The 26,384-nt window shown below is 41.6% G+C and overlaps 1 protein-coding gene across 1 annotated transcript in view; it reads right to left on the reverse strand.

Annotated features, from left to right (window-relative positions):
• Positions 1-1,159: 1,159 nt before the first annotated feature.
• LOC121277981 (gamma-aminobutyric acid receptor subunit rho-1-like) overlaps positions 1,160-26,384 on the reverse strand; it is a 69,351-nt gene continuing 44,126 nt past the window's right edge. The window contains exons 3-9 of the mRNA XM_041187941.1: positions 25,819-25,886; positions 25,001-25,224; positions 23,370-23,452; positions 10,939-11,079; positions 6,196-6,348; positions 4,263-4,459; positions 1,160-1,459 (exon numbers count right to left, since the gene is read on the reverse strand). Of these exons, the coding sequence (XP_041043875.1) occupies positions 1,160-1,459; positions 4,263-4,459; positions 6,196-6,348; positions 10,939-11,079; positions 23,370-23,452; positions 25,001-25,224; positions 25,819-25,886 (1,166 nt within the window). The remainder of the gene's footprint in view (positions 1,460-4,262; positions 4,460-6,195; positions 6,349-10,938; positions 11,080-23,369; positions 23,453-25,000; positions 25,225-25,818; positions 25,887-26,384) is intronic.

The raw sequence follows: 26,384 nt of genomic DNA on the forward strand, positions 1-26,384 counted from the left end.
ACCCCACCCCCCCCCAACAATAGCAGGAAGAACTGATACAAAAAGCAAATGTAAACAAATATTAGTGCTGTGTTTCTAATCATAGTTTGATACAGTAATCTATCTGCAAGAATGCAACTTCAGCGGAAAGGCTGATCAGCCCCTACATTATATGGTTGAGCTCAGGGGTGGGATTGCAGCTGGCCAGCAATCATTACATCATTTTCAACTTACAATAAGACTTATATTCACTTGCAATTCAGTTGGTGGAAAGTGCCCAAGTTTCTTGGCTATAAAATGCTGTCTGCTGCACTTTCAGCTCATGATTTTATGGTCTCTTGGCAATCAAGGTGGCCTGTTACAAAACATTATAAAATTGCCACCTGGAGTTTTGTTAGATTAGGAGTGCATAATAGTCACCTGAGTATTTACTAAGACATATAGTAATATATATTTAATACTGTGGTTTATTTCGATACTTGAATAACAAAGATTAATCTGTAGTCTTTGGCAATGTTAAACTGAAAGATGTGTATTTTAGATTGCTGTGCTTTTACTGTATGGTAGATAAGTAGACACAGATAATCTTAATTATAAAGCCTTGCCCTACAGGGTTTACATCATTGGCTGTGTTGAGTGCCTACAAGCAGATGGTTAGCCAAAATCTATGGTTGGCCAACAGTATCTATGTAATGGTTTGTAGCATCCAATGCACTGGCTCCTTCAAAGAATTCTTTCATTTAAAAATAATGTTTTTAATATAAAAAACAGGAGTTGAAGAACAAATGCAAGATTTCTTATCTATATTAGAAAAAAACTTAGAAACTTTCAATATGCTCTCATAATGGAACAACTTATAATGGAAAAATTAAGTGCCTATGGAAAATTCAGAATAAAATAACTTATCTGAAATACATCTAAAATGATTTAGACCAAACCTATCTACCAATCAACATATCGCATAATTCAGCTCACTCTGAATAGGAAACTTTGAACCACTCACACATCATCCAGTTCTACTTACCATATTTCAGGCTAGAATATGACTGATCATGGGATTGGCTTGATCCCATCATAGTTGGAAGTTAAAAAACATCCCAATTGAAACCATTGCCCCATCCCAATAAGTTCTCTCTGAGGAAGGAAGATAAGGCTTTAAACCTTCTACATGCAGAAATTTCTATAAATAAATAGACCAATATATCACATTAAAAAGTGCATAAGCAACTGGAAATATCAGTCTGGAGTATTTATCGATGATGTGGGTGTCAATCCAAATGTATCCCCTTAAGATTTTTTCCTTGTTTTCAGTTGGCTCATCAGCAATTGGTGGATTTACCAGCTTTCTGTCCTGCTTTTCTCCATTTTGTGGAATATAATCAGGTGCAGCAAATTCAGCCAGGTTGCTGACTTCCCCATCACTGTAAGTACGTTCTACCATTAATGGTCTTGGCTGAGGTATTGCACACGTACATGGTAGCTGTAACAGGAGAAGTTTGTATTAATGATCAAAATAAAGGAACAATTTTTGAAGAGGAAACTTTTGCAGGACTTTGGGGAAAGTTGGTAGCTCTTTCAAAGAGCTGGCACAGGCATGATTGGCCAAGTAGCCACCTCCTGTGAAATTATTCTATAAAAAGAAATAGTCATATCAGGGTTAAATATTGACAAAGCTTTATAAACGCATACAATTCAACAACAGGTGCGCACTACAGAGTGCAGAAGTTCAAGAGTTCACTCCATATATAATGAGTCCCTGAACTTGGATGAAAACTGCAGTCAACTCAAGGAACAGATGCACAAGTCTTCTCCAGTTAAGACGATAGTTAGATTAATGCATGACATTCCTGAGACGTAGGATAGGGTGATATACACATGGCAAAGATGAGGTGGAATGACAAAAGCACTGGCAAGAAAATCAGTTGAGCTATCTGTTTTTGAATTCTGACACCAAGACAAAATGGTCTTTTTTTCTGGAGCTGTTCATTCAATGTTCTTATGCAATTTAAAGTCAGGAATAAAAATAACAGTAAAATATCTTCAGTAATAATAATACTTGAATAAAATATATCCTGGGAAGTATTTTCAAAAATAAAAATTTACAAATTATTTTAAATTAATATTTAAATTTTACTCCATAATATCCCATCTAGCATAGGTAGTGGAAGTTCTCTCCGCTTAGCTCAGTTGATAGCACTCTTGCCTCAGGGTGAAAAAGCAGTTAATTCAAAGCCCATCTGCCCTCCACTCCAGGGACTTGAGCACATAATCTAGGTTGACCACTGAAGGAGTGCTCCATCTTTCAAATGAGATGTTAAACCAAGACCCCAGATCCTATGGCATTCTTTTGAAGAAGAGTAGTGAGTTCTTCTGATGTACTGGCCAATATTCCTCCTTCAGCCATCTCTACCATTATTTGGTGTTTCATCTGATTACCATTTATGGGATCCATGCTGTGCACAAACAGTTGCCATGCATTCCTAAGTAACAAAAATTACCATGCATGTGAAGCATTTTAAGGCCTTCCCAAGAGAGTTGATAAGGCTCTATAAAATTGCAAAATCAGAATAGCAAAAGCAGATTCTGGAAAGGTCTCATCAGATTGGAAGACAATGAATGTAACTCCTCTATTCAAGATACTAAGGAGACAGAAAGCAGGAAACTACAGGCCAGTTATCTTAACATCTGTCATAGGGAAAATGCTGGAATCTACTATCAAGGAAGTTGTAGCAGGGCACTTAGAAAATCTCAATGCAATCAGGCAGGGTCCACATGGTTTTGTGAAAGGAAAATCATGATTGACTAATTTATTAGCCTTCTTTTGAAGAAGTAACAAGGAACCACTGGATGTGCTGTACTTAGATTTCCAGAAGGCATTTGACAAGGTGCCACACCAAAGGTTACTATGTAAAATAAGAGCTCATGATGTAGGGAGTAACGTATTAGCATAGATAGAGGATTGGTTAGCTAAAAGGAAAGAGGCTTAAATGGGTCATTTTTGGCTTGACAAGATGTAGTAAGTGGAGTGCCACAGGTATCAGTGCTGGGACCTCATTTATTTACAATCTATATTAAAGACTTGAATGATGGGATCAAATGTATGGTTGCTAAATCTGCTGATGACACAAAGATAGGCGATAAAGTAAGTTGTGAAGAGGAAATAAGGTGTTTGCGAAGGTATATCGATAGGTTAGATGAGTGGGCAAAAATTTGGCAGATGGAGTATAATGTGGGAAAACATGAACTTGTGCAATTTGGCAGGAAGAATAAAAAAAACAGCATATTATGTAAATGTGGGGAGATTACAGAATTCTGAGATACAGAGGGACCTGAGTGTCCTGGTACATGAATCACAAAAAGTTAGTATTAAGTGATTAGCAAGGCAAATTGAATGTTGTTCATTGCAAGGGGAATGGAATATATAAGTAGGGGTGTTTTGCTACAGTTGTATGGGGTATTAGTGAGACCACATCTAGAGTACCATGTACAATTTTGGTCTCTACTTTAAGAAAGGACATGATTGTATTTGGAGGCAATTCAGAGAAAACTCACTCAACTGATTCCTGGAATGAGGGGATTATCCTATGAGGAAAGTTGAACAGGTTGGGCCTGTATCCATTGGAGTTTAGAAGAATGAGAGGCAATCTTATTGAAACATATAAGACCCTGAGAGGGCTTGGCAATGTGGATGCTGAAAGGATGTTTAAAAATAAGGGTTCTCCCATTTAAGATGGAGATGAGAAAAAACTTTTTCTCTGAGAGTCATTGGTCAGTGGAACTCCCTCCAGAAAGTGGTGGAGGCGCAGTCATTGAATATTTTTAAGGCTGAATTAGATAGATTTTTGATTAACAAGGGAGTCGAAGGGTATAGGAGGTAGGCAGTAATGTGGAGTTGGGGCCACAATCAGATCAACCATAATCTTATTTGATGGCAGAGCAGGCTTGAAAGGCCAAATGGCCTAATCCTGCTCTTAATTCGTATGTTTGTATGATTACTGAGGATGCTGGAAATCTGAAATAAAAACAAAAATTTCTGGAATTGTTCAGCAGGTCACACAGCATCTGTGGACAGGAGCAGAATTAACATTTCAGGTTAATGACCTTCCCTCAGCCCCTCAATAAAAATGCAGGTCTTTATCTTTTTACCCTCCTTTAAAGGAAGCCCTTAAAGAAATGTTAGTGCAAACGATTAGAGATACTAGGGAAGGACCTCAGGTGATTAATATGTTGATTCAACACTACAAAACAAAAATAATAGTCAAAAGACATTATAATTTTCCCACCTTTTCCCGGAGTTTCCTTTCTTTCCTCTCTTGCACTGTAGTTAGGTAATTCACAGCTGCGTACTCCAACACTGAGAGAAAGACAAACACAAAACTAACCCACAGGTAAATGTCCACAGCTTTAATATACGACACCCTTGGCATGGAAGCATTCACGCCCGTGATGATGGTGGACATAGTTAGAACTGTCGTTATACCTGGAATTATAGGGAGAGAGCATGCTTTACAAATGACACAATTTATAATCAAGAATTTAGACAAGAAATCTGACAAAATGAATGATAACTAATTGTACTGATGTAAATGTATCCAGTTATCTACTAGCTTTTTTTAACTGAGCAATCTAGAAGGACCAAGATCAACTATAATTACATTATCAAGACAAAAAAAAGTTTAGATAAGGTAAATTAAGAAGAGCTGATAGAAAATGTGGGCTTAAACACTCATAGGTTGCAGAAGGGATGGAAAACTGAGTAATTTGTCATTTGCACAGTTCTCAAGTTCTGGGAAAGAATAAGTTAAAGTAAAAGAAGATGTAATGACTCTTAATTTTGAGAGATAAAAAGGATCTTAAAAGGAACAAAGAAGGAAAGCTGAGGAGCAATGACTATAAAGTAATGAGCAGAAAGTATTTAGAAAGAAAGACGAGGTAATGATTATGGGGGCAGAGTGGACGGTGGGCAGGGCGGGGGTGGGGGGCGGTGGTAGGGGGATGTCGGTAATTGAGAGATTAATCGCTGCGGCATTGTTATAGTGATTATCTCTGAAAAATTGTAACTCAGCAAGCATTCTTACATTGTCCCACAAGCCTGTCACTATATGTTCAACAGGATGGACAAATTGTACAATCTACAATGATAGAGGATATTTTCCTCAGTCTGTGCACAGCAAATACTAGCAAATGGGACATGTGCTCTAATCATCTTGATTTTCCAATATTTGCTGTGTCCAGTCAATCCACTGAAATCTCTCCAATAAAGTGAAAATTTATCCATTCCCGTCATTGGCACTAAGAGTCTAGAATGCTGCAAAATATTGAAATGAACAATGATGTCAATATTTCTGAAATATTTCTGGATATGAAATTGTCAGGATGTCATTTTTATTTACTCATAACCTTATATCTGGTTTTAAATAGTCTCCCAAAACATTATTACCCACCAAAGCACCAGGAAATAGATTGTAACAGAATCATTTGGAGGATTTCAGAAGAAAAGGAACACATGAGAAAGAAGGCACATATAAAGGAGTTCTTTTACAGGAGCTCAGGAGGCACAAACCTCAAAATACAAACAGCAGTGTCCTGTGCTATGCAATAAGTGAAGAGAAGGGTTATGAATGGGGTTGGATTATGACACCAACCTTACCTGCTGGCCTTGGTATGTCTATTGGCAAAGTAATGAGGACAACTGCTTGCTTAGTTTAAGCAGGAAGCTAGTTTGAAGACTTTGATTTACTGCTAGAATACATAGCATGGGACTGCCAAGGCTACAACAGTCACTTTGGTCCTTTTATATCTCAGGGTTAATGCAAACATGACTCTATTAATTACATCCACCATGTGCAGCCATTACATAAGGGTTTTGCCACTCGCCTCAGATTCAGTACCATGCATATCTTTTCCACTCTCCCCTTCAACCTTGGCAAGAGGTTTGCACCACCTTTCACCCCCATTTATGAAAAGGTAAGTGCCTGAATTGAACAGAAGGGTGGGGAAAATTTTTACATTCTTTAGAAAAGTTCAAAAGCCATTTCAACCTGTTAACACCCTATAGATTTCACCCTGCAGCATGGTAGCAGATTGGCCTGAGTTCCTCCCTACACTCCTATTTATATTTCCTCAAGGTCTTAATCAGTTGAATCTGAATTTCACCAGGGCACAAACGTTTGCTGCATCTTATTGGTGTAGCTGCTTTGGTTTTGCTTTCCTCACCTAATGGAACTCTGGCTGGTACAGCTCGGCGATCAATCCAGAATGACACCCAGGACAGCATGACCATCAGAGTCGCTGGGAAGTAGGTTTGTAGCAAAAAGAAGAAAATGTGGCGATGCAGCGTAAAATTGATGTACAGTCGATTGTACCAACCTGTAGGTTGACATGTGGGATAAATGGTCATTATTATGTCCCAATGACACAGCAGTGCTGTGAAGAGAAGATCTAACATACAGATCATTTGCAGTTCAAACTGAACAAGATATCCTGTTTAGGTTTTTTTTATTTGTTCATGGGATGTGGACATCACTGGCTAGGCCAGCATTTATTGCCCATCCCTAATTTCCCCTGAACTGAGTGCCTTGCTAGGCCATTTCACATTGACCAGACCAGGTAAGGACAACAGATTTCCTTCCCTAAAGGGCATTAGTGAACCAGATGAGTTTTTATAACAATCAGCTATGGTTTCATGGTCATCATTGGACTATTAATTCCAGTTTTTTTTTTATACTGAATTCAAATTTTACCATCTGTCATGGTGGGATTTGAACCAGGATCCCCAGAGCAATTATCCTTGGTCTCTGGATTACTAGTCCAGTGACAATACCATTGCACCACCACAATGTAATTTTAACTTGTTTAAAATTACAATTTCGGTTTCCACTATCTAAAGAAGGACAATGTGGTTCTCGAGAGGGTAGGGAAATATGGGTGATCACTAGTCCAAGTGCACCGAACCACAAATATAGATGTCATGCCTTGGATTTAGATTCCCTGGATTGTTTGTGGACCCTAGAATATTGTGGGTCCAAGGGGAGGAATAGCAGATACACTAACTAGAATTTTTCACACAGCTTTGCAAATGATAAAGGTAGTAAAAGATAGCAAAATTGCTACATGACTGTTCAAGACAGGTAAGAAATGAGCCAACATATCAATTATTAAGCAGTTTATTTTGACTCTGCTGTGACTTCTTGCATTCATCATATGGGATAAAGCACCTTGAAAAGTGATGTTTTAAATAAACAGGGATCTTTCAATGCCCGGTTGTGCTGACAAAAATGTGTATGGGTAAATGGAATGTGATAGATATTTATAGATGGATTGTTAGAAGGTGCTTGGTAAAAGACATGGGGCTTGATATTTCTCCATAATTCTACCCAAAATCAGAATGACAGTGAAGAACAAGGGAAAATTTGGGTGGTGAGATCTCCAGCTGTCTCATTGTCTGACCTGAATTTTTGCTCTCCAACCTCGACAGGACCACTGCCCTGCCCACAGTGCAGCATATGAATGATAGTAGAGTCAGAAAGGACCGTGTCCCTGTGAACTTTACACCCCTTCCTGGAACCACTGTCTGTAAGATGGCAGTGGGGACAGACAGCCAAGTACAAGCCTCTTCTGCCTTTTGAGGCCCCTCAATCATCTTCCTTTGTTAGTCTTGCACTATATCAAGGAAGTGTGCAAATCTCATCCGGAATGAGAGGCTACAGTTATGAAAAAAGGCTTGAAAAATTGGCATATTTTTACTGAACTAGGGAAGGGTAAAGGTTGGTCTAAAAGAAGTTATAACATTTATGAAAGATTTTGAGGGTAAACAGTGAGAGGTGGGGCTGGATTTTATGCAGTCCCTCGCAACAGGAACAATGATGGCCAGACCCACTTAATTGTGGGAGAGGTGGGTATCAGTCTCACGGTGGCGGGAAATCTCTCCTGATTAGGTCTGAGGGCAAAAGGGACTGAATCGGGATTCTCAGCCGCTGGTGGCAGGATGTGAATTCGGCTCATTAATGAGCCAATTGACACCCATTATCCCTGAGCCCACCCATAAGGTAGTGGTGGTGTCACTCTGTGGTGTAGTGGTAAAGTCACTGGGCTAGTAACCCAGAAGTCTAGGCTAACGCTCTGGGGACAAGGGTTCAAACCTCACCACAGCTGCTGGTGGGATTTAGATTCTATAATTGAAACCTGAACAGTGACTGTGAAACTATCATCAATTGTCATAAAAACCCATCAGGTTCACTAATGCCCTTTAAGGGAGGAAATCTGCTGTCCTTACCTGATCTGGCCTACATGTGACTCCAGGCCCACAGCCATGTGGTTGACTCTTAACTGCCCTCTGAAATGGCCTAAAAGCCACTCAGTTCAAGGGCAATTAGGGACAGGCAACAAATGCTGGGCCTTGCCAGTGATGTCCTCATCCCATGAAAGAATCCATAAGGTAGTGGTGGCTCAGGGATTTAATAGAGGCCACACGGGTTTCCCTCGCCCTTGGAAGGCTGCCTAGCAAACCTTGTCTGGGGCTGGGTCCCAGAAAAAAATTGCAGCCACATTATAGCATCTAAGGAGGCCACTAGACCCATCAAGTCTGCGCTATCAGGCACCCTATGCCCGATCAAGGTATCCGGCATTGAGCAGGGGGCTGACTGCTGAAAGCTCCTGCTGGCACTGCCTCTGATTAGCTAGCTCTAGGTAGGCGAGACTTCTGTCGCCAGGGACCTCAGTTGCAGGGAAGACCTAACAGCAGCAATTAAGTACCTGAAGGTACTTGATTCCTTTGGGCCCCCCCCAACCCCTACAGATCTGACAGGGTCTTCCAACCGATTTACCAACTAGTGAGCGAGACCCCTGTCCACCCGATAAAATCCCAGTGATTGTTTTCACTGTTTTGTTAGTCAGTAGCAAGAGCCCTTCAACTCAGAAATAGCAATGGAAAGTGAAGGGGAAGAGTTGTTCAACAGAGCTATCAAAACATGGAATATTTTATCATACCGGCTTCTGGTTCCACATCCCATTTCCTGCTGGGTACTGAAAAATCCCAGAGACAGAGTCATTACAGCATGGAAGGAGGCCATTCTGCCCATCAAGTCTATGCCAGCTCTCTGTGGAGCAATCCAATCAGTCCTGTTCCATCGCTATGTCCCCATCCCGTATAAGTTTATTTCACTGAAATGCCCATCCAATTTCCTTTGAAATCATTCATGTTCTTCGTAAGAGCTCTAGGTTCTCGCTGCATAAAACAATTCTTCCTCACATCTCCCCCTGCATCTCTTGCCCAAAACCTTAAAGCCTGTGTCCCCTAGTCCTTGTACCATCTCCTAATGGGAACAGATTTTCTTTGTCTACGTTATCTATAAACCTGTCATAATCTTGTAACAACTCTATCAAATCTCCTTTAGTCCAATGAGAACAAACCAGGTTCTCCAACTTAACCTTGCAGCTAAAGTCCCTCATCCCTGGAACCATTCTGGTAAATTACCTCTGCACGCTTTCAAGGACCCTCACATCCTTCCTAAAGTGTGGTGAACAGGACTGGACGCAATAGTTGTGGCCTAACCAGAGCTTTATACAGGTTCAGCATAGTTTCCCTCAATAGCTTTACTTATGAAGGCCAAGACCTATATGCTTTCTTTTCTCTCAATATGTCCTGCCACCTTGGAAGATCTTTGCACATGAACCCCCAGGTTCCTGCACATTCTTTAGAACTCTGCCATTAAGTATATATTGCCTCTCCTTAGTTCTTCCATCAAGTGCATCACGTCACATTTCCCTGTATTAAATTCCATCTGCTACTTGTCTAACCACTCTGCTGGCCTATCTATGTCCTGTTGCAGTTGATTGGTATCATCCTCAGAGTCAGATACACTTCCTGGTTTTGAAGCATTAGCAAATTTTAAAATTTTACATTGTATTCCAATATCCAAATTCATTTATATGTGTGAAAAGAAGTAGTAGTCCCAGTACTGAGCATTGGAGAACATCACTGTCTGCCATATGCCAATCTGAAAAACAGCCATTTACAAGAACTCACTGCTTTCTGTCCTTAAGCCAATTTTCTTTGTCCAAGCTGATACTGACCCTGCTATTCCATGAATTGCAATTTTGTTAACCAGCCTTTTATGTGGTACTTTGTCAAATGCTTTCTTAAAATCCATAAAGACAATATCCATTGTATTTCCTGCATCAATAAATTCAATTAGATTAGTCATGTATGATTTGCCTTTTACAAATTTGTGCTGGCTATCCTCAATTAACTCAACATCTCCAAGTTTCTAAAACCTTACCCACCACTTATGTTAAACTAACCAACATGCAGTTACTAGGAATATCCTTACAACCTTTTGTGAACAAGGGTGTCACATTTGCCACTCTCCAATCCTCTGGCACCTCCCTTGCATCTAGGGAAGATTGGAAGATTATGGCAAGTCCTTCCACTCTCTCCACTCCCATTTCCTTTGGCAACCCATGCAAGCCATCTGGACCAGGCAACTTATTCAAGCACGCTACTGAACTCCAACGGCAAAACTTTACGGCCCCGTTTCAGTGGGGAAAGAGCTGTAAAATGCAGTGAGCCATTATAAATCCCATTGACTTCAGCGGCAACGTAAAATCCCGCTGTCGTAAAATTCTAACCCAAATGAAAAAGGTGAAGTTTTGAAAATTGCTCATTTTGGTTGATTTTCTTTTTGTCCAATATAGTCTTTTGCTTTATTAATGCAGTGAAGTTTGACTTCAACACCTCCCCCCCATCCACACATCTCCCTGCACCTGCTCCCTGCCACTCACTCCCTCCACCGACACCCAACCCCTCCGCCCCACCCTCCCTGGAAAAGATAGCACCAAAAATACAAATTCAGAAAGGATCCAAGATATAATTGCTTTAAGTTAAAAAATATACAAATTAAAATATGAATTTGAAAAGAAAAGCATCTCTCTAAAAAGAACTTAGAATAAATGTACGACCTGTACTACTGTAAAAGGCCAGCTTTGTGGTTGTGCGAAATTCTTGTATCATGAACTGTGATAGAGAAATCTTTTCGTCTGTCGTTAATGATTCATTGCCACTCTTCCAGTATAGCATGAGGTCATCGTCAGTGTAAGCATCTGGAGACAACATGGATCAAAGGATAAATAGGATGGGCCTCAATTAAATTATCCTGCAGTGCTGATATAATTCCACATATGATGAGATGTATACATGTAGTAAAACCTCTGCAGAGACTAATATCAGAAACTGAATAGGAATAGCCATATAAATACTGTGGCTACAAGAGCAGGTCAGAGGCTGGGAATTCTCTGGTGAATAATTCACTTTCTGACTCCCCAAACATCTAATAAGCACAAGTCAGGGGTGTGATATAATACCTTCCACTTGCCTGGATGAGTACATCTCCAACAACTCAACAAACTCAATACCATCCAGAACAAAGTAGCTCGCTTAGTTAGCAGTTTATACGCCACCTTAAAGATTCACTCCATCCACTGCCGACACAGCAGCAGAAGTGTGTACCATCTACAAGGTGCACTGCAGCCACTTGCAACAGCTCCTTCAATAATCCTTCCAAACTCATGACCTCTACCATCTAGAGCAAAGGTGGAAGATGTATGTGGACACCATCACTGGCAAGTTCCCCACTAAGCCACACACCATCCTGACTTGGAACTATATCGCTGTTCCTTCACTGTTGCTAAATCAAATCCTGGAACTCCCTCCCTAGCAGCACTGAGGGTGTACCTACAGCAGATGGACAGCAGAGGTTCAAGAAGATGTCCCACCATCACCTTCTCAAGATTTATGATGGGCAATAAATATAAGCATATGAATTAGGAGCAGAAGTAGGCCATTCGGCCCCTTGAGCCTTCTCTGCCATTCAATAGGATCTTGGCTGATCTGCTTATGTTTCGAGTTCCACATTTCCATCTACCCCCAATAACCTTTGATTCCCTTGTCTAACAAGAATCTATCTCCCCCGCCTTAAAAATATTCAATGACCCCGCTTCCACCACCTTCTGAAGCAGAGTTCCAAAGTCACACAACCCTCTGAGAGAAAAAAATTCTCCTCAACACTGTCCTATAAAGATGACCCCTAATTTTAAAACAGTGCCTCCTAGTTCTGGTTTCACCCACAAGAAGAAACATCTTTTCCATGTCCACCTTGTCAAGACTGTTCAGGATCTTATATACTTCAATCAAATCACCCCTCAATCTTTTAACCTCCAATGGAAACAAGCCCAATCTTTCCTCATAAGACAATCCACTTATTCAAAGTATCAATCTAGTAAACCACTCCTGAACCGCCTCCAACACATTTGCATCCTTCCTTAAATAAGGAGACTAAAACTACAGACAGTATTTGAGGTGCGGTCTCACCAATGCCCTGTATAACTGACGCATAAAATCCTTACTTTTATGTTCAATTCCTCTCATAATAAAAGATAGCATTCCATTAGCCTTCTTGATCACGTGGTGTACTTGCCAGTGACTCTCGCTTCTCATAAATAAATTTTAAAGCCTAAACTAAACTAAAGACCCATGAGAATCCGGCCTTGCATTATAGTGTAGCACTTCACATTTTAGTTGATAGAATGACAGATATTTGGTGTAGCATGAAGAAAATCTTTAAAACACATATGTTTTAAATGAAATGAGAGTCGTTCGCAAAGTATATGGGATCTTGGGCTTCATAAGTAGAGGCATTGAATAAAAAAAACAGGAAAGTTAGGCTGAACCTTGATAAAGTTCTGGTTAGGCCACAATTAGAGTATTGCATCCAGTTCTGGTCACCAGACTTTAGCAAAGATGTGAGGGTCCTGGAGAGAGTGCAGAGGAGGTTTACCAGAATGGTTCCAGTGATGAGGGATTTTAACTACAGTGTTAGGCTGGAGAAGCTGGGGTTGTTCTCCTCAGAGCAAAGAAGATTAAGGATGTCACAGAGCAGCTGGAGGACATTCTTTTTGGGGGAGGGTGAACAGCCAGCTGTTGTGGTCCACATTGGGACCAATGACATAGGTAGGAAAAGAGATGAGTTCCTGAAAGCAGATTTAGGGAGTTAGGAAGGGAATTAAAAAGCAGGACCTCAAGAGCAGTAATCTCAGGATTACTTCCAGTGCCATATGCTAGTGAGCATAAGAATAGGAAGATTGAGCAGTTCAACACATGGTTGGAGAGGTGGAGAAGGAGGGAAGCCTTTAGATTTCTGAGGCAGTGGAATCAGTTCTGGGACAGGTGGGACCTGTACAAGAAAGCCGGGTTACACCTTAACAGGAGTGGGACTAGTGTCCTCACAGGGATGTTTGCTAGTGCTGTTGGGGAGAGTTTAAACTAGATCGGCAGGTGGATGGGAACCTGAGGGGAAATTTAGAGAGGAAAGGAGAAAAACTGACAGTGGGAAGTAGAAAAGTATCAACTGATAATGAGGATATATCAGAGAATAGTATCAAGATATGTAGAATATTTGGAGGGTTTGATAAAATTCGAGTAGGTAATAGTAAGTTATTAGATGGGGTCAGAGCAAGCGGAAAAGTGAAAAAGCGTAAATCAGGATTAAGGTGCATGTATGTGAATGTCCGGAGTATGATTAATATGATTGGTGAACTGCAGGCACAGGGTGACAAATGGAATTATGATATTGCTATAACAATGACCTGGCTCAAAGAAGGACAGGACTGGGCGTTAAATATTCCTGGGTGCAAGGTGTTCAGGAAAAACAGGAAAGGAAGAAAAGGGAGGCGGGGGTCAATATTGGTTAAAGATGGCATTACGGTACTGCAGAGAGAGGATGTTCCAGAGGGGTCAAGGACAGAATCTCTCTGGCTAGAGGTAAGGAGTGGGAAAGGTGCAATAACATTGATTCGTTTAGTATATAGATCACCAACTAGTGGAAGGGATGTGGAGAAAGAAATTTACAAAGAAGTTACAGAGATGTGCAAGAATTATAGAGTAATTGTAATGGGGGACTTCAATTATCCAAATAGAGGCTGGGATAGGAGTAGTACAAAAGGACAAGAGGGGCGAGAGTTCCTGGAATGTGTTCAAGATAATTTTCTGCAGCAGTATGTTTTGAGTCCAATGAGAGAACATGCACTTTTAGACCTGGTTCTGGGGAATGAGTTGGCCCAAGTGGATCAAATATCAGTGAAGGAGCCTCTAGGGGACAGTGACTATTGTATCATAAGGTTTCGGTTAATAATGGAAAAGGACTGAGAAAAGTCTAGAGCAGGGATAATGAATTGTGGGAAAACCAACTTTGATGGGATGAGAATGCATCCGAGTCGAGTGAGTTGGAATCAAATGTTGGCAGAAAAGACAGTGGCTGAATAAAAGGCCACCTTCAAAGAAAAAGTATTGCAGGCAATGTTTAAAGTATATTTCCTTGAAGGGGGAAGGTGGGACAAATAAATTCAGAGCACCCTGGATGATGAGAGAGATAGAAGTAAAGAAGAAAAGGAAGAAGTGCACATATGACAGATGTCAGGTAGAAAATACAATGGAGAATCAGGCTGAATATAGAAGGACCAGAGCGGAAGTAAAGAGAATAATAAGAAAAGCAAGGAGAGAGCATGAAAAGAGGCTGGCAGTGAACATAAAAGGGAATCCCAAGGTCTCCTATAAGCATGTAAACAATAAAATGGTGGTAAAAGAAAGAGTAGGGCTGAGTAGGAATAAAAAAGGGGGGTTTGCAGGTGGAGGCTGGAAAAATAGCAGAGGTGTTGAACAAATACTTTGCCTCTGTCTTTATAAAGGAAGAACTTGCTATCCAGGCTGAAGTGAAGGAGGAGGTAACTGGTGCACTAGAAGAACTTACAATCGAGAGGAAAGATAAAGTACCAGGACCAGATGAGATGCATCCAAGGGTACTGAGGGATGTGAGAGTGAAAGTTGCAGGGACACTAGAGATAATCTTCCAGTCTTCCTTAGACACAGAGGAGGTGCCAGAGGACTAGGGAACTGCGAATGGTACACCCTTGTTCAAAAAGGGGGGCGAGGATAAAGCTGGCAACTACACACTAGTGAGTTTGACCTCAGTGGTAGGGAAACCTCTGTGAACAATGGGTAGAATTTTCCCCCCATTGGGGGATTGTGCGGGGTCCACGCCACCATTTTATGTAGGTGGGCCAATTAAGACCCACCCAGCGTGATGTGCGCCCGGAAGTGCTGAGCGCTCTCTGTGCAGGCGGTGGGGGGGGCGGCGGTGGGAGGGTTGCCTGAGTTGGGGTCTGCGCTCTTTCACGCATGCGCAAGAGCGCAGAAATCTCCCTGAAGCACAGAGCTGCATCAGAGGGATTAATTTAAGTTCCAAAAATTTTAAGAAAGAAAAAAAAAATTTTTAAGACATGTCCCCTCATGTGACAGTATCACATGAGCTGGGACATGTTAATGAATTTTAATGAAAAAATTTATTTAATTTATAAACCCTTCATGAAATCTCATCCTGCCCTTGGATGAGGTTCCATGAAAAATGTGAAGGCCGCCTGGGCTCTTTGCCTGCCCGCCGACCTTAAGGTTGGACGAGCAGCTTTCTGAATAATTTAATTAGTTCATTAATGGCCTTAACAGACCTTTGACAGTTCGGCTGCGCGACCACTGAATTGAAAATCTAAATGACACGTGGTGAGGTCAGGACGCACACCCGCCATCACCCCCTGTCATTTTACACCTCAGCGAGCGGGGGCAGGACCTGCTCGCCGAGCCAAAGATTCAGCCCAATATTACGGGATAAAATCAATAACTTCTTGGACAAGTGCTGGCAATTAAGGAAAACCAGCGTGAATTCATCAGGGGAATATCATGTTTAACTGACTTGTTGGAGTTTTTTGACGAGGTAACAGAGAAGGTTGATAAAGGAAACACTGTTGATGTGGCGTATATGGATTTTCAAAACGAACTTGATACAGTGTCACACAACAGACTTGTGAGTAAAATTCTAGGTCATGAAATAAAAGGGAAAGGAGGCACTTGGATAAGAAACTGGCTGAGTGACAGGAAACAGGGAGTAGTGATGAATGGTTGTTTTTAAGATTGGAGGAAGGTTTGTGGTAGAGTTCTCCAGGGTCAGTGTTGGATCCCTTGCTCCTCCTGATATACATTAATGGCCTAGACTGTGGTGTGCAGGGCATGATTTCAAAATTTGCAGATGATATGAAGATTGGAAATGTTGTCAACTGTAATGGGGATAGTCTTGAACTTCAAAAGGCCATAGACATGTTGGTGGATTGGGCAGACGAGTGGCAGGTGAAGTTCAATGCAGTGAAGTGTAAGGTGACTAGTTTTGGCAGGAAAGATATGGTGAGATAGTATAAAACAAAGGGAGAGCCTCTAAAGGAGGTGCAGGAACAGAGGGACATCGATGTATACGTACAAAGGGCATTAAAGATGGCAAGGCATGTTGAGAGAGCAGTTACTAAAGAATATAGTATTTTAGGCTTTATTAATAGAGGCATTGGGCACAAGAGTAAGGAGGTCATGTTGAACTTGTATAAGACACTAGTTCAGCTTCATCTGGAATACTGTGTCCAGTTCTGGATGCCATACTTGAGGAAGGATGTGAAGGCATTGGAGAGAGTACAGAGGAGATTCACAAGAATGATTCCTGGGATGAAGAACTGAAGCTCTGAGGATAGATTGGAGAGGCTGGGACTGTCTTCCTTGGAGAAAAGAAAGCTGAGAGGAGACTTGATAGAGGTATTCAAGATCCTGAGGGGTATGGACAAGGTAAATAGTGAGAAACTGTCCCCACTCAAGAGAACATCAAGAACTAGAGGGCACAGATTCAAAATAATTGGCAAAAGGAGTAAATTTGAAGTGAGGGTTGTTGGAGTCTGGAACCAACTTCCTGAAAGGGTGGTGGAGGCAGATTCAATCGAGGTATTCAAAAGGGAATTAGATTGCTACCTGAAAAGAGAGAACGTGCAAGGTTCCGGGGGTAAGGTAGGGGAGTGGGACTAGGTGGAATGCTCTTTCATAGAGCCAGTGCAGACTCGATGGGCTGAAAGGCCTCCTGCACTGTAAAGATACTGTGATACTGAGATTTGAATGGGGTGTGGAAAATTATGACGGGAACTCACTGCCTGTGAAGATGGTGGAGGCAGAGACGATCGATGGGAATGAGGGAAAATTAACTTACAAGGCTACTTAGATGGAGCAGGAGAATGGAACCAATTGGATTGCTCTAGAGAGAGCCAGCAAAAACTCAATGTCTTTCTCCTCTGTCATTATGACTCGAAGAGACTATGACAAATAATCATACATATAAAAAAGTAAAAAGGGTCCATCTCTGGTACAAACCCTTAAAGTTTCCATATCACAACAATAAAGCATTGACAAGTTAGTATCAGAAAATAGAATTTGAATAAGAACTAACATTTTAAAACATATTTTCTGAATTATTATATGAAACGTTAATATTTGTCAATGCTTTATTAAAAGAAGTATTGCATATATGTGCCATTGAGCTCTAACAGAACTGGCATGGAGGTGGCTGGTTCTGGAAGGCAGTTGTAACTCCCAGCAGGTAATTGGTGGGAGTGGATCACACTTCTGCCTGGGAATTCGAGTCAAAGTCCCATTGAATTTTAACGACTATGCCTCATTCCAGTGCCACCAGTCAGCTGCATGTTGGCTTTGGGTGTAAAGCAGCTGCCGACAGGCAATGAATGCATTAGAGAGGGTGCAGAAAAGATTCACAAGAATGGTTCCAGAAATGAGGAAGTTCAGTTATGAGGATAGATTGGAGAAGTTAGGACTGTTTTCCTGGGAGAAGAGAAGGCAAAGAGGAGATTTAATGGAGGTATTCAAAATCATGAAGGATCTGGACAGAGTAGATAGGGAGAAATTGTTCCCACTCATAAAAGAATTGTGAATGAGAGGGCACAGATTTAAAGTATTTGGTAAAAGCAGCAAAAGCAACATGAGGAAAAGTTTTTCCTGCACTGAGCAATTATGGTTTGGATTGCATTGTCTGACAGTGTGGTGGAGGCAAGTTCAATTAAAGCATTCAAAAGGGAATAAGACTGTGACCTGCAAAGGGAGAATGTTACAAGGAGAAGGCAGGGGAATGGCAAAAGGTAAATTGTTAATTCGGAGAGGCAGTGCAGACAGGATGGGCCGAATGGCTGTAACAATTCTGTGACACTGTGAAGATTGGGCAGCACAGAACCTTTCTGCTGGCACCGAATGAAAGCTGCCAGTGCTAAGGTAAATCTGGGAGAGAGTCCTCAGGGCCTCTTGGCCGGGGAGAGGGTAATCTGGGGCAGAAGATGCCAGACGTCCCTTGTGTGGCCATGATGAGCATTCCTGCTCCTCCTCAGTGTTTTTTTTTTGTTTCGATGATGCACACAGGCCATCGACATTGTAGCTGAGGTAACTTTATTGATAACACATTTTCCTAACATAAACACATATCTGCAATTCTATCAAGACAGGTTCCAACATGTGTTGTCTGACTTCAACTCCCCAGGTCAGGTGAACCCCTATCTAGTACAGAGTACTATATAATATCTAATACTGGAGTCCACACCACAATCAACTCTTATCATGAAATTTCCCTTTTTTTTAAAAAAAAACCTTCTACACAACTTGAGTATACAAAGTCTCTTATCTATTCTTTCTCACTGTTTTGATCAGTCTTTTTTGTCTTTTACTCATCTCTGTATCTCTGTGGTTTTTTTCACAATTCTTCCACTGAATGTTCTGAATGATGACAAAGGTGATTTTGAAGGACAAGGGGCCTTCTCCAGCTCTGTGTCACTATCACCCCTTGGATAGTTCTCAGGATTCTCAGGCTTTGTCTGGTTATCTGTTGCTTCACTGGTGCATTCTGGTTTTTGATCTTCAGCTACAAAATCTGGTTCAGAACAGGGTTGCGTTTCATTTGCTTTCTCTAAGAATTTCCAGTTTCTCCTGTACTGTTGTCCATTTGGAGTCTGCACTATGTAAGACCTTGGCTCTCCTGTGATTCCTGTGACAACAGCAGGATTCCAGATCCCTTCATGCTGAATCCTCACTGTCTCTCCCATGATCAGGTCAGGCAAAGGTCAGGCGCCTCGATCAAAGTGCTGTTTCTGCTTCAGCTGTCTCAGTTTGAGCAGGTCCTGCACACCGCAGCTCACTGGCTGTGGAAATAACCACTGGGGCACAGTTGGAAGCTTAGTTCTTAGTCTTCTCTCCATCAGGAGCTGTGCTGGAAATGATCCAATACCTTCTAACAGAGTATTCCTGAAATCCAGCAGACCCAGGTAGGGGTCTCTTCCAACCACCTTTGCCTTCTTCCATAGGTATTTTAAGGTCTGCATGTTACATTCCACCAAAAAATCAATTTTTGCTCGCCATGGCATACCTGAAGTGCTCATCGCAGATAATGGGTTGGATTGTGGATATTTGGGACTTGACATAGTGTGGCAAACTTCCAGCCCTGTGCAAATGTGTGGAACTCAGTGTCAGAGAAATGTGGACCATTATCTGAGATGAGCACTTCAGATATGCCATGGCGAGCAAAAATTGATTTTAAGTAATTTATTACAATGATGCTTTTACTATCATTTTTCAGCAGCACAGACTCAAAAAACTTTGAGTAATAATCTACTGCTAGTAGGTACTGTTGTCAAATGTGAACAAGTCCACTCCAATTTTCTGCCAGGGCCTCTCTGGAACAGTGTGTGGTTGCAGTGGTTCTTTTTGTTGCGACTCACTGTACTTTTGGCACACTGCACACACATTCATCATTTCCCCGATTTGTGCTCCCGTTCCAGGCCGATACATTACATTTCGAGCTCTTCTCCTGCATGTTTCAATGCCGAGGTGACTTTCATGTATGCACTGCAGCATTTCTTTTCTCAGTGTTGCAGGAATTATGATCTTTTCCCCCTTGAAAAGTATCCCTTCGGCTACATGAAGTTCCTCATGAAAGTTCCATTACTCTTGTACAGCAGAAGGTGCTCGGCTCCGGTGTGTGGTCCAGCCAGTTTGCACAATCTGCTGCAGTTTTCTCAGGGTGGCGTTGTTCTTGGTCACTTCCCTGATCTCATCCAGTTTGGTTACAGCCACAGGTAAGTTCTTTGTCAGAATGTGAACCTGTGCTTCCGTTTCTTTATCCTCTTCCTCTGTGATGGGTAGGTATGCACATGACAGAGTGTCTGCGATGTACATTTCCTTGCCCGGTTTGTGTTTAACTCTGACCTGGTACTTCTGCAGACGCATTGGTAATCTCTGGGTTCTTGGTGGTGCACAGTTCAGGGGCTTTTTAAGTATAGCTTCCAAAGATTTATGATCAGACTCTAAAAAAAGACAAACTGGTGGAAGTGTTCTAGGCCAAACACAATTGCTAGAATTTCTCTCTCTATTTGGGCATACCGCTGCTGTGTTTCAGTCATTGCCTTTGAAGCGTTTGCCACTGGTACCTCATTTTGCAAGAGGACAGCTCCCAGGCCAGTCTTTGAAGCGTCCACTGAGATTTTGACCGGCTGACTGACATTGTAATACTTTAGCATTGGTGCCTGGATCAGTATTCTTCAGGCTGGTCAAAACTTTCTGGTGACTTTGTTCCCAGTGCCATTCCACATCATTTTGTAGAAGTTCTCTGAGAGGTGCTGTCAGGTCTGACATGTTTGGAATGAATTTCCCAAGATAGCTCACCATTCCTAAAAACCTCTCCAAGTCTTTCTTACATTCTGGAAGTGGCATGTTCACGATTGATACAATTTTATTCAGGTCCAGCTTTAGTTCCTTACTTGTTAGCACATGTCCCAAATACTTGATTTCAGGAAGACCTACTTTGCACTTTTACTTCTGCAACTTGAGGTTCCTTTCTCTAGCTCCGGCCAGCACCTGCCTCAGTCTGTGGTTGTGTCCTTCTTGTGAGGCTCCCCAGACCAGCACATCATCAATTTAGGTTTCCACACCCTCTAACCCTTCAAACAGCTGCTTCACTGTTCTGTGGAACACCTCCAGAGCTGAATTAATACTTAACTAATAACAAAAGGTAAGTGTAAAAACCTGTATCGCCCGTATGGTGTGCTGAAGGTACAGAGACAGGAGCTGTGTTCATCCAGTTTGACCTGTCAGAAGCCTGAACTCGCATCCAAGACTAAATAATATTTAGCATCAGCTAGCTTACACGTGATCTCTCTTACCGTAGGCAGCTGGTAATGCTCTCTTTGTACTGCCTGGATTAGGTCTCTGGGATCCAGACAGACTTGAAGATTCCCATCTGATTTTGCTACAATTTCAACTGAATTAACCCACTTTATCGGCTCTTCAATTTTCTTAGTGATGTGAAGTTTCTCCATTCTGCCCAACTCTGCTTTCAGTCAATCTCTCAGTATTACTGGTATTTTCCTGGGCGGGTGTATTTTGAGTGTCACAGTTTCGTCAATCTTGATGGTGCGTTCTCCTTTTAGGCAGCCAATCCCCTGGAACACATCTTTATCCTCGCTCAGGATGTCCTCAGTGGTGACAGTCATTATTCTCTTGATTAGCTTCAGATTTTCACAAGCTTTGATTCCAAGAATGGGTTTTGCATCAGTTTTCGCCACTATGAATGGAAGTGCTTGAGACTGTTTTTTGGAGTTCACTTCAAGTGTGCACTTGCCTTCTACTGCAATTTTTTCCCGTATAAGTAGACAGCTTCACTTTTGCTTTAGTTAGCTGTTTTTCTTTGCTTATCTGTTGATACAGGCTTATGGAAATGACATTTGCTTGTGCACCTGTGTCAAGCTTGAAATTCATATTGGCAATTTTTAAATCAACCTTCCATTCATCTCCTTTGGAATTTGTTGTTACTGCACCAAGGAAAAGTTCACTTTCATTGCCTGTGTCATCATCTGCAATTGTGTGCACTTTCTTCAACTTAATAGCTGAACAAAGCGATTTAGTTTATCACAGTTCTTACACTGCTTTCCATAGGCTGGACAACTAAGTGGTAAATGCTCTGTTCTGCATCAGCTTCATTTAAATGTTTTAATAGCAGTTTTGTTCTTTTTACGTTCAGACTGTCTATTTGTTCTTTCCTGGGGCTGTTTCTGTTTAACTGTATCTAACTATGGCTTATCATCTTCTGTCATCTGTTTAATCTGGCATTTCATTGTCTCTTCTGCTCTGCAGATATTTATTGTTTACTCCAGTGCGAAATCAGCTTCTCTTAAAAGCTGTTCTCTCAGAGTGTCATTTGTGATTCCGCAAATTATTGTATCCCAGATGAGTGACTCTTCAAACTCTCCGAATTCACACAATTTAACTGGTTTTTTCAGTTCAATTACATACTGACTAATGTCATCACTGCCTTGCATGCACGTAAAAAATCTGTATTTTTCATACGTGATGTTTCTCTTAGGGCTGCAGTAGGCTTCAAATTTTTTCCATTATTTCTTTCAAGTCATTTTGTTCCTCATCATGTTCAAAATTGAATGTGTTATAGACTTCTAGGGATTCTTCCCCTGCTACATGAAGAAAGATGGAAGATTGTACCTGAGAGTCTTTTTTATCACTGCCCATCACTGTGAGGTACATCTCAAATCACTGCAAGAACCTCCTCCAGTTTCTGGTGAGATTTCCCTCCAAACTGAACTCTGCCAGTGGTTTCTCCATTGTTTCATTTCTCCATACACAACCTTCTCCATTGTTGTATTTAGTTTACTTCTGACAACATGTCTTGTTTTTTTTTGTTTCAATGAACAGGCTGTCGACATTGTAGCTGAGCTAACTTTATTGATAACACATTTTCCTAACATGAACACATATCAGCACTAGCTTAATTCTATCAAGATAGGTTCCAACCTGTGCTATCTGACCTTCAATCCCCACGTCAGGTGACCCCATATCCAGTACGGAATACCACATAGTATCTAATATTGGAGTCCACTACCACAATCAACTATTATCATGACACTCACCCCAAAGAAAGTTGCTTCACTTATCTTCAATGGCATTGCTGGCTTTATAACAGCTAGTGGGTGGCCACTGTGGGTGCCCTACTCAGGACCCAGTCCAAAGGTCATTAGGGCTCCAAGGAATCTGAATTGCATGTGTTAGTGAGGGGGCCCCTGGAGAAGCCTCAATTATCCCTACTTTTTTTTTATTTGTTATAGGATGTGAGCATCGCTGGCAATGCTAGCATTTATTGGCCATCCCTAATTATCCTTGTGGTTTTCAGGGACATTCTGCCAAAGTTACCACAGCCAGCTGGCACAAACCACATGGACATTCACCCCTTTCACCCACCTAATTCTAATCCTCTAGTTAATTCACTACTAAAACAGTGTTCAAAACATTTGGAACCATTTCATAATTAGAAGAGAACATTAGGTTACATTATGAATTTCCTGCTGAGGTGATTAGATGTTTGCCACAAGAAAATGTAATGAAATTATTAGGTTTTAATGTGACACAATGTCTGACTTACAGCTCTCAATTTCCAGCGAGCAGCTCTGGGTGTCGAGAGGAAAGCGACTGAAATCCATGTAACACATTGATGTTACTGTAACCCTGCAAGCAACATATCAAATAATGTGACTATTGCTTTGATCTAAAACACAAATACAATCACGCTCAGCAGTAGGGTTGCCAACCCTCTTGCATTGGCCTGGAGTCTCCAGGAATTGAAGATCAATCTCCAGGACACCACTGTGTGCAAACCTGAAGAAAAATCATCGGGACATAAAAGATTTTTTTGTCATTTTCTTTGAACATTTCTCTTTACCAGATGTAAAAATATTGAAAAGTGGTGGGTGGACGTGGGGGAACGGAAGGCTTAATTGGCTGAAAGTCAAACATCATCCAATTGGGTAATGAGTCTTTTTGCTTTCCAATTGGCGTATGAAGGCAGCGAGTCTTAAGGATGGATGTGTTGGCCCACCTATGGATGGAGTGTGAGGGCAGGTCATGCAATGAAACCTCTGGGAATGCATTTAATCACAGTTGGCAACCCTACTCATAAGGGGAGCTGTTAAAATGGAGCAGCTGGATTTCACGGTCCATTATCACCAAGCTGCAATTTTAGTGCCACTGATGCTGGATGGGGCTCCCCAAGGGTGATCTTCCATAAATACCTCCTCTCTCCCTCGCATACCTTCCTGCCAGGGCTCTTCTTCCGATGCTGGTGGGCAGTCTCCAGTAGCCTGATTTTAGTTCATTTCTGCCAGCCAGCTGGTCCTTTCAGCCAGACACAACCAGGCAACTGGATAGTGGGATTAAAATGGGATCTGGCAGTTACAAATTGCTGGAACCCTGACTCACATTCCCACAAGAATTACCGCCCACTCCCATCAGCTTCCCATCAGAAGATAAAATCAACTCTCATGGGTCAGCAGGACTGTGTGAACCGCTGCAGGGATACCTACAGACAGCCTTTTCCATGGTGATCAGGTTATCTCCTCCCTCAATTTTTCTGCATCCATATTTTTCCAGGATAACGTAGGAGTCAACTGCAATATCAGTCAATACACTGTCAGCAGATATCTGACAGCATTAACAGCACTTTTGACCTCTTCTCTCAGTGAATAACAGCAGGTTTTGAAGTCAGTGGGGGATATTGGGCTGGATTTAAAATTTGTATGGGTTTCCCATCTGGTGAGTTAGGTTAAATTCCACCCACAACACCCGCCCGCCATATTTCTGCCCTTAAACGGTTTCCAATGAACCTCCTGTTGCAAAATTGAATGCAAAGTTCGAAGAATTGTGCACAGCCTGTGTCCCATGTACTGATATCTGGCCTTTGCCATTGGCTGCACAGCACATACAGAATTAAAGAATTGAGTGTTGTCCAATGAGTGAGCAGCACCACAGCCTTATTTCAATAAATAAGTGCAGGGAGCACATGAGTTGGTAATCAACCTATTCTTTTTTAATTAAAGACTTCACAAAATGATGTGTTATTTTTATTTCTGGAATCTTGTAATGAAAACAGGATCCGATTTTTGTAAAAATAAGAAAAATGTCATTTTTTGATGAAAATAAACATAGGTGACATGAATAACTATTTCTTCTTCCCCTTAATTCAGGTTGCTATTGCATGCACTGTGTTTGTCTGCTTACCTCAAACTGTACAGTACCTTTCCATCAGGATAGACACGCAACATTATATTGTCTGTGGTTGTATCATGTATAAAGGATCGTTTCGAATGTACAAAGAACATATCAGGGACCCAGATCTTTTTAACCAGCCTTCCATCAAAGGTCATACTCAAGTTGTTAGTGCTTGGGAATGAAAGGCGCTCATCTTTCCAGTAATGCCTCAGGTACAATGTCATTGTAAAGTCCTGTGAGAAAAGGTAACACACACAAAAAAAAATCAGATCATCTTTCTTCTTATTGAAATGCATAAGATCCTGAAGGGAACTTGACAGGGTGGGTGCTGAAAGGAATTTTCCCCTTGTGGGAGAGACTAGAACTAGGGATACAGTTTAAAAATGAGGGGTTTCCCACTTAAGATGGAGATGAGAAGAACTTTTTTCTCTCAGAGGGTCGTGAATCTTTGGAACTCTGTTCCCCGGAGAGTAGTGGAGCAGGGTCAATGAATATTTTTAAGGCAGAGGCAGAACAAGGGAGCCAAAGGTTATCCGGGGTAGATGTGAACATGGGGTTGAGGCCATAATCAGATCAGCCATGATCTTATCGAATGACGGAGCAGGCTCGAGGGGCCGTGTGGCCTACTCCTGCTCCTATGTTCGTATATATGTTCATCCCAACCACAAGGGCCATTTTTTGTTCCTCAAGACAGCAAAGTGAGAACTGGGTCACCACATTGATCTATAAAATTATTTACACTTTGGAATTAAATCATTTTAACACAACACATGAATACATAGCCAAAGAATAATGATATATTGTATATTGGTAGATAAATGAATTACCATATCCACTTCAGATATACTGTCCAGACTTTCTACCTGTACATCAACACCAACGGGTATTGATGGACCTGCAGGAGGGAAAAAGGCAGGTTACTGTTGCATCTGTTGGGAATACAATAATTTGTTAGAATAAAAGCAAAACGTTGTGGATGCTGGAGATCTGAAGTAAAAACAGAAAGTGCAGGAAAAACTGAGCAGGTCTGACAGCAGCTGTGGAGAGGGAAACAAATGATTTTGACAGTCTGCACAGGGAACCATCTGACAGGATCCACCATTTCCTATTTCTGCAGTGCCTCAAGAACATTACATAAAGACCATTGCCTGATGGACTTGTGTTCAAAGGTGTTTTTCTGCATAAACTTCACAAGGGATAGGTGGTACGGCACAGTCTAACTGAAAGAAGTGTTCCATAGCAATGCGGCCAGACGCATGCTTTGCGACTCTGGGGACAGGCAGGACCTCAGAATGTAGTGACACTTGGGGCGGAATTGTCCGGTCCCATTGGTGTCGGGCATCATGGTGGGTGTGAGCGGACAATATGGCAAGTAGGCCAAAAATCGATTTGG

This window comes from Carcharodon carcharias, chromosome 5 (genome assembly GCF_017639515.1).
Source record: "Carcharodon carcharias isolate sCarCar2 chromosome 5, sCarCar2.pri, whole genome shotgun sequence".
Classification (NCBI taxonomy): Eukaryota; Metazoa; Chordata; class Chondrichthyes; order Lamniformes; family Lamnidae; genus Carcharodon; species Carcharodon carcharias.